Genomic DNA, 9,407 nt, shown 5'->3' on the forward strand with positions numbered 1-9,407 from the left:
GATAAGTTTTTATTTGAGTTTTTAGGCATCGGGATTTTATGTATTGGGGTTTTATTGTGAGCCGCTGCAGGCCCTTGTGGGAATGGCAGGATAGAAATGTAAAGATAGATAGATAAATAAATAAATAAATAAATAAATAGGCTGCATAGATTATCAGTTTCTCTTCTGATGAAATATCATCTTTTATGGGAAAGTAGCATATTTGAAGATACCTGGAACGTGGATTGTTCAGTGGTTTAAAACATAGAATCCTTTATGTACTTTAAGCCTAGTTGAGACTCCCAGTACTTTTATGAAGGAATTGGGGGGGGGGGGGAGGGACCTGAAATTTACTCTACTTAGGGAGCATTTGGTTTGACATATTTCTTTTTTGACAACTAGGCTTCAAAGCCCGCTCGTAAGACCTCCTCTGCCCAAGCGCCCCCTCCCTGCTGAGTCCTTAGCTTCCCTACGGGCCTCGGAGCAGGCCTGCCGAGGCCCGCAGGGAAGCCTCCCCCACCCACCCCCTCCCGGCCGGACTCCAGCCAGTTGGGTAATGGGCCAATCAGAAGGCGCTTTGCACCTTCCCATTGGTCCCTCACCTGAATGCCTGGAATTCTTGTCAGTCCAGGTGACGGGCCAATCGGAAAGCACTTCACGCCTTCTGATTGGCCCCTCACCCAGACTGGCCTCGCCCACTTCTCTGCCCATTTAGGCCTTAATCAATTATGAATACCACTCCCAGAGGTTTCAGATGTTTGCAATGAAGAATTTTAAACAAAAAAATAAAACTTCGTGCCAGTGGTACTTAGCACCTCACAAAGCCAAATTTCCTTTAATGTGCAAGGTACCACTGACAATGTGAAAATTAACATTCTGATTTTAAAAACATGTTTTTGGCTATCTCTGAAGGATTAAGGCATTTTGGAAGGAAATCTTGTCTGTAATTAAGGAAATAACAGGATCTCTTGTTGACTCTGAATCAGAAAGACTCTGAATGTTTTACTTGACAGTTTGAAACATGCCGTAGATTGTGTTGATTGTAAATTAGTTCTGAATCTCTTTACTGCAGATAAAGAGAACATTCTTTCCTCTCAAGAAGTTGATGGTCCACCCTTATTGGATAATTGACAAAGAATATGATCAATTGCTCTCATGGTTTAGTTGACATATTTCCAAATAACTATGTATTGACACTCAAATTTGTTAAAATATACCATTTGTGTACTGCTTATTTATCCAGTAATGATCAAGGGAATATCCATTCATTTGTCTTGTTTAATTTATATATATTGGTGGTATGACATTTATAATATTGATAGAAAAGTAATTTTTACAGGTTCAGTTGTAATTTTTGTTTGTTTCAGTTTTATTAAATTTATAATTTAAAAATATGCCCTAGGTATTTGTCAGTACCACTATGATGGGAACAGTCTCTGGACACAGAAGCTGAAATTAGGCGTTATCTACATTATTTTCAGAAATTGGAGACTGATTCAGTGATTGTATCTAATTGACACCCTTTGTGAGAGTACATTGTGTAACACTCTTTCTGCTTGATAATCTGCATACTTTAAACACTGATGCAAGCAAGCTTTCAAGCACAAAATTAAAGACTTCCTTGGAAAATTAACTCTATGTAATAGATGGAATGAACCTTAGGTTTGTTCTGTAATTGGGGATGGAGCTGTAATACTAATAAGATGCCAAGTTCTTTTCAGTATACAAATGTGTGTGCTGTGGAAAGTTGCATAACTGCTTGCCAGAGGTGAAAAATTCTGTGTTAAAAAAAAAAGTTACCAGTAAAAATTCTATGACCATAAACCCCAATTTGTGAAACGTGAATAAAAACTGTATATTTGCATGTACTTCCTTGAGAAATTTACATTTATATAAGGAGGGGGGGAGTGAGTTGTTTAATGGCATTTTTTCAGAATATGAAATTATATTAAAATGAAAAGGATTCAGGAAGGAGGAAACATTTCACTGAGGAATGGACATTGTAGTAAATAAATAATTTTGACCCTCTGGTCATTTAAATCCCTCTCAGGGCTTTGACAATTTTCAATTTTAATAATATTTAAGAGCACAATTTTATATTATAAGTGCAATCATAGGGCAATTCTGCACCTCTAAAAACTTAGCGTTACGCGACGACAACTGCTATGAAAAATTGCGCCCCCTGCCATTTCTCGCCTCCTCGCTCTCTTGCTTTCTTCTCCTGCTTTCTGATGCTTCCAGGCACTCTGCATGGCTGATTAAAATGACTACAGAGTGGGACTCACAATACAAGCAAGTCTCCACCTGCCTGTCAATCATGGCAACCAGCCAATCAGCTTTCTCCTAGCTTTAAAGGGAAAATGATTTTTTAAAGTATAATTTCTCTGTTGCTATGCCTATGCATATAATCATAGATGCACAGTGCATAGTTTAATGCCAGCCTGTTTTGGAAGTTTGACACTTGAAGATGAACAGAAGTAATTTCCCCCCTATTGGGGGTGGGGGTTGAGAGGCCATTAGAAGGCAGACACTGGTACAAACCACCAGGATTATCAACTCCTTACCTTTCATGCCTGTCTTAATCAGATGCTTCTTCACGTGGAAATGTTGAAAAATTATTCCTGGAAGTGGGAGACGCTGATAGGCGTCCTTTCAAAGCCCATTCTTAGGAATGGGCTTTAAAGCTAGTTGGTGCTATATATTGGGTTTGAATGTCTTCATTAAAGATACATTGTAGGAGCACATGTTCTATAGTTTCTACCACTCCTGCCTGGCAAGGACATAGATGTAGAACATAGGGGGTTTGGGTATATATCTTCCTTCCATAACACCTGAGGGAAGGATGTTGAGTCAAGCAAAAGTGAATGCTCTATTATGTTTTGGATAATCCAAACAGTGCATATAGCTTACTGGGGTGAAGTTTTTATGTAAATCTCCTTCTATGACAGGTAGTGTACGCCAGGCTCTGTCCAAACGCGTTTGCTAGCAGGAGCTCATGGGAATTGTAGTATAGACATCTGGAGGACCACAGGTTGACTACCCCTGCCCTAGAGAGCCTATGTTCTATTGATATTGAAATACTAAAACAGTAATATAAGGAAAGGCAATAGGATTTTGTCACCTTTGATACAACAAACTATTTTTGGAGGATTGGAGGATTCAGCCACTGAAGAAGTCAATGAAAATGGAATTTATCTAGAGGCCGTTATGGTTGTTCCTTTTGGTATATAAAGAATTGTAGAAGATGGACTAAGAAGGCAGGGAGCTGCAGCTGGAGGCTGAGCAAAGGAATGAAGGTGCAAAAAGTTTGGCCCTCAAGGATGGCCTTGCCAATTAGTACCCATAATAAATGCCCAAATAGTCTTGACATTTGGGACTTCCATTCAGGACTTTTAAAACTAGGGTTCCCATATTTTAGTTGAGTTTTTTAGACCTTAACTATGAAAATGTGGAGAACATCGTTTTTATAATGATGTCATAACTTTTCTAACCCTAACCATTTCATTTTATTAACTATTAAATAAAAGAGTAAGGCCACCTGGGGAGGAGTTAGGGTGGGTCCTGTCCAGGATTAAAACTCAGAGGGCCCAATCAGGAGACGTGAAGCGGCTCCTGATTGGGCCCTCCGAGTGTCCATCCAGGGCCAAGCAGCCAATGAGGAGGCGCGCAAAGCGCCTTCCTATTGGCCCCTCACCAGGACAGACCAAAATTCCATTCACCCAGCCCAGTCTGGCTGCCAGTCTGCTCCTGACCACCGCAGGGAGAGGAGGTCTGAAGGGATGAGAACAGAGGCTTGGACAGGCTGCACCAGCCCTTTTCGCCCCAAGGCTGTCCTAACTGTCATGTCCAACTGTAAATTGCTTCAGAACCCTGACAGAGCTGGCAGGAGGCTGCAGAGTACTAGCCAGGAAGGTCCTATGAACACAAAGGCATAAGTGGCCCAAAATTTCAAGTGGAGCTATGTTTACAGGAAAGTAGACAGTCAGACTTTGAATTGGTTGCCATGTAATATCCACCTAAGAGTCTCCAGTCTGATTTTCCCTTCACATATCTGAAGACATGGCTCTGGAAAGCTCATCTGTAACCACTATGCCACAATTCCTAAAGATCATACCTCTCCCACACTTAACGAACATTCCAAACCACATGTTCTCTCCACTCCCATACCCTCATTTGCCACCATGCCACCACAACCTCACACACAACACACACATTCAACCCCATGCCCTTACAGACTGGACAACTCCTCCCCTTCCTCTTCCCACTGCCAAGTTCTAGCGCCCGTTGTATTCTTGGAGACAACAGGCTTTGCCCCTAGTTTAATAATAAAATAAATAAATAAGGCCATTTGCAGTTTAGGCCTGGCATATCTGAAGGACCACCTGTCTGAATATGTCCCCTGAAGATAATTATGTTTGACTGGTTCCTACAGGCTTGTGGTCCCAAGAGAGATTTACCTGCCCTTGACAAGGGCCAAGGCCTTATCAGTCCTGGCACCCATCTGGTGGAATAACCTCCCAGAATAGACATGTGCCTTGTTGGAGCTTGATGAGTTCTGCAGGGCGTGCAAATTGGAGCCTTTCTGCCAGCCTTCTGGTTGATGCCAAGCCGCCAGAAACATAAAGAACCCCTCCCTGCAAACACTCTCACTTGTAACATCTGGATGTAGTCAGTAATATGGGAGAGTAATGTGATGAACAGTTAGATGAAGGCCAGGACTAAGGGCCACTGATTCTTGTTTTTAGATGGGTCAGTGATGATTCTGGTTTTAATTCGTGTTGATTTTAAATGGCTGTACACCTCCTTGTGATGGCTGGGCTAAGAGGGGAAGTCCTGTAAATCAAATAATCTTTAACCACTCCTATTAAATAAAAGAGTAAGGCCACCTGGGGAGGAGTTAGGGTGGGTCCTGTCCAGGATTAAAACTCAGAGGGCCCAATCAGGAGACGTGAAGCGGCTCCTGATTGGGCCCTCCGAGTGTCCATCCAGGGCCAAGCAGCCAATGAGGAGGCGCGCAAAGCGCCTTCCTATCGGCCCCTCACCAGGACAGACCAAAATTCCATTCAACCAGCCCAGTCTGGCTGCCAGTCTGCTCCTGACCACCGCAGGGAGAGGAGGTCAGCAGGGCTGCCTAAGGGGATAAGAACAGAGGCTTGGACAGGCTGCGCCAGCCCTTTTCACCCCAAGGCTGTCCTAACTGTCATGTCCAACTGTAACTTTGCCTCAGAAAACTGACAGAGCTGGCAGGAGGCTGCAGAGGGCGCTCCCCCCCCCTTCAGGACAGCTGCGAAAGAGCCTCTGACAGGCCCTGACTGAGGGAAGGAGGCCTTTCCAAGAGCAAGGCAGGGGAGTCTGAGGGCCTTCCTTTTGAGGGGGAGGGACTTTCCCCTTCTGCCAAACAGTTGCCGGACAGGGAGGCCACAGAAAAGCCCCTTCTCACTTAAAATACTGCTCTGCCTGGAGGTTAGACACAGCCAAGCCATGTGTCTTTCTTCTTTGCAACTCTCTGCAAATTTGAGGCCACTGCACAGCATTATTCTGCAGAAGAAACTGGCTCTTTTGTCTCCTGTTTCATCTGCACAAGAACCCTGTGCAGTAAGCCTCAAGTCTTTCAATTCAACAACAACCTGTATGGGAAGCCTTAAATGTTTCTTCTCTAACACAACCCTGTCCAAAGTAGCCCTTTCTGCCTGGGGAGCTGATCTTTATACTCTGCAGGTGAGCTGTAATTCCAGGAGCTCTCCAGGCCACACCTGTAGGTTGGCTACCCCTGGGTTGGAAATATTCCTGGATGTTTGGAGGTGGGACTTCAAAATCATACAATGCCTCAGAGTCCAGCCTTCAAATGAGCCATTTTTGCCTGCAGTTGGTAGGGAGTGGTGCAGGAGTGTCCCTTCTGGCCTATGGGTTATGGCCAGCCCTTACCAGCAACTGTTTGTATTCTGGGGCACAGACAGGCAGACCAGCATCAGTCCTGTGAGTCTGGAAAGTGCAGCAATATATTTACAGCCTGAAACTGTAAATAGAGAACAAGTAAATGTCTGGAGACACATAGTAATTGAATGACTTATTGGCCTGGCAAATAACCTTGGCCTGGCAAATAAAAAAAAACAGTATAAGAAACCTTACTAAGGTCAAGACTGCTGTGCACAGAGAGTCTTCCTCTTAGGGTTGCCAGCTTCCCTGTGAGGCTCGCTACCCCACCTCCCTCAGGTGGAGTCCGCTATGGGGAGAGAAAGGGAAGACAATTGGAAAATGCTTTGAGACACCTGAGGCCTGCTGGGTTACTGCGGCCCATTCCCAATTCTCTCAGATCTCTCACAACCCCACATACCTCACAGATTGACTATTGTGGAGAGATGAATGGAAAAGGTGTTTGTGGACCACTTTGAGACTCCTTTGGGTAGTAAGCAATAGGGTACAAAAATCCGTTCTTCTAAGGAGTAACCATGAAAGAAGCATGTGGGCACATAACATTTTACCAACAGTGAAAACATGGGAGACAGAAGGAACAGGGTGTACACCTGTGTACTGTGACTACCCCATGTGTATTAGGGCAGAGGGGCATTTCGGTGAATGTGGCCTAATTCACACAAGAAGGGAAATGACGCAGAACTGGGAGGAATTGGTTGCCATGTAATCTTCCCCTAAGAAGAGTCTCCAGTCTGATTGTCCCTTCACATATCTGAGGACATGGCTCTGGAAAGCTCATCTGTAACCACTATGCCAAAATTTCTAAAGGTCAGTCCTCTCCCACACTCAATGAACATTCCACACCACAGGTTCTTGACACCCATATCTCCACACCCATGCCCTCATTTGCCACCATGCCACCACAACCTCCCACACAACACACACCTTCAACCCCATGCCCTTACAGACTGGACAACTCCTCCCCTTCCTCCTCCCACTGCCAAGCTCGAGGGCCCGTTGTATTCTTGGATACAACGGGCTTTGCCCCTAGTGAATAAATAAAGCACATTGTATTTATTCATATTTGGACTTTGGTGATGCTATTCTGGTTTATTAAGTTTTTGAATAAAGCAACATGAAACATTTTTGTAGTTTTAACATTTCAGTATTTAGATCAGTATTGCTAAGACCAATATTTATGCTGTCATTTAGCAGCTAAATATATGGATCAGTAAGAATTAAGTTTTTTAGTCTATGTATGTGGTGCCAGCTACATTGTCCACAGGCAAATCTGGCCAGAGAGAAAATGTAATCTAACTGGCACATGCATAAACAGGATGAATTCAGAAGATAAAATACTTTCACTGGAAACATAATTTGACTGGAATGAGTTCTGACTTTAGAGTAATACACAATGTAACATATATATCCCCTGTGGAAAGTGAAACTTTGCTGATAATAGTTCCTTCAAGAAAATGGTGTAATGTTAGCTTTTAATTTTATGTGATGGAGAAATAAGAGTGATGGGAATTTAATGAACAACAAATCTATCATTTCTTATATTTTGTTTTGTTTTATATGGTAAAACCAATGCACATTTGTTGCAGGGAACTTTTTTCCAATTGAAGAACAATTATCTGAGGGTGGGCTCATACAAGTTGGCCTCTAACATAATGTACATGATAGCAGCTCAAAAAACAATTCTTTCTAATTATGTCACAACGTATATCACCTCATTTGCCATGGCTATGGCCCTTGTTGTCACAGCATCTTTGGGGGCTACCAACTATTGTGAGCTGACACTGCATATCCTAAATATACGACATCTCTTACATTTTAGTATTCCTTGGTGTATTAAAAATTTTTTTTTAGTTTTCCTTGATAGAATTAGGTGTTCTTGAAAAGAGGTCTTGGAAATATTTTGTTGTGGTCATTGAATCTCATTAGTATTGCTTCCCAATAAATGGATGACAATAAAAATGATGTTTGAGGAAGGCACCTTCCCTGAATATTTCCTGGAATGTTTAACCTTTAAGATTTTTAATGCATTCAAAATTTTGTGCAAGTCTATGAAACTTTATACAGTATGTTTTCTTCACCATCATCACTCTTCACCATTGGTTCTCTCTATAGTAGATGCAAGTTATTTTAGACACCTCTCTTTACTTTAGACAAGAGATATGCTGCCTGTGAGATGCTACAATGCAGAGGATATTATTAGCTCACTTTTTAATAATATGCCATATGTGATCATCTCTTTGAGCAATTATTTTTCTTACACTTCATTATTCCTGTGTTTTGATTACTGTTTCAGGTCTCCCTTGGACTCTTGCATGCCCGTGCTACCCATATCCTCTGGCCTCCAGAACGCTGGCAGAAATTGCCACCTAAGCTCTTTCCAGAACGCCAACCTCTTCAGAAGGAGTGAGAATGACTATAACTATAGGGTGGGAAATGAATGATCAGTGAATAATCAGCTATTAAAAAGGTTATTTAAAATGTACACATTTGCAGCAAGCATTATATTACTTGTAACCAAAAGCAGAGATTTTTCTTAATCATTTTAATGGAGCGTGACTTGTTCTGAAGCAATTATGTCTTGATTTGAAATATCTTTCCAAGCACTGTAAATTGTTTGAAATCCTATGACTGCACTGGTACCTCAGAAGATGTGAAATAAGGGACAATTTTTTCAGGACATTCAATTTTCAGCAACATGGCATATCTTAAAATTAATATTGAGTTGTGAAAATTGGAAGTCAGCTGTATAGGATCTTCATTATTGCTGAGATGGAATATGTGCGGTAATGTTTTGAACTGAAGAGTAATTGTTTATATTGAGTGAATGTGATTTTTTTTAACAGGACATGTTTCTGTAAAATCATTCATAAACGAAAATGAAAAATTCAGCTTTTATTAAATGTGTTTGCTTTCTTGTGTATTAGTGATTTGATAATTAAACTGAACATACATTCGTGTTACATTAATGATTCATATAACTACTTCTGATTTATCCAGTTGCTAATGGAATAGATTTTCAACTGAATTATAAGATCTACCACAGCATTCCTGTAACAGCACTTTAATCAGTGCTAAGTATAATCATAGTTGATAATAATGACCCCATTTCTTTGAGGGCTCTTTTAATTCTATAAATACTTTGCTTTAGTATACAAAATGAAGTTTCCTACTAACGGAGATCTGCAGCAGGCATATTTTCTTTTCAATCATACATCCGTTTGTGATAAGGAGCCATGGTCATTCTGTGGCCATTTCTGTTGAAAAGTAACATTGAGCACTTTGATGCACATATGGAGGATATGTTGCTTATGTATGCAAAGAATTATCCAAATCAGAAATACCTGAGGGTGATTTTAAGAAAGAGTAGGAATTATACATATTTGAAATATACAAATATTTGCATACTAGCATGTGTGTACATTGTCTGCTTTTCAAAATGCTGAGTAGTTTGGTATTTCTTACTGTTCCTTGCCAAAGTACTGATCACTTGAAAG

At 41.4% G+C, this 9,407-nt stretch overlaps 1 protein-coding gene across 2 annotated transcripts in view; it reads left to right on the forward strand.

Annotated features, from left to right (window-relative positions):
• The window catches only part of IMMP2L (inner mitochondrial membrane peptidase subunit 2), a 591,726-nt gene extending 582,925 nt beyond the window's left edge, over window positions 1-8,801 (forward strand). For both annotated transcript variants that reach the window (XM_077338516.1, XM_077338517.1), the window contains one exon: window positions 8,207-8,801. In XM_077338516.1, the coding sequence (XP_077194631.1) occupies window positions 8,207-8,354 (148 nt within the window). In that variant the 3' untranslated portion in view covers window positions 8,355-8,801. The remainder of the gene's footprint in view (window positions 1-8,206) is intronic.
• The last annotated feature ends 606 nt before the right edge of the window (window positions 8,802-9,407 follow it).

This window comes from Paroedura picta, chromosome 5 (genome assembly GCF_049243985.1).
Source record: "Paroedura picta isolate Pp20150507F chromosome 5, Ppicta_v3.0, whole genome shotgun sequence".
Taxonomy (NCBI): domain Eukaryota; kingdom Metazoa; phylum Chordata; class Lepidosauria; order Squamata; family Gekkonidae; genus Paroedura; species Paroedura picta.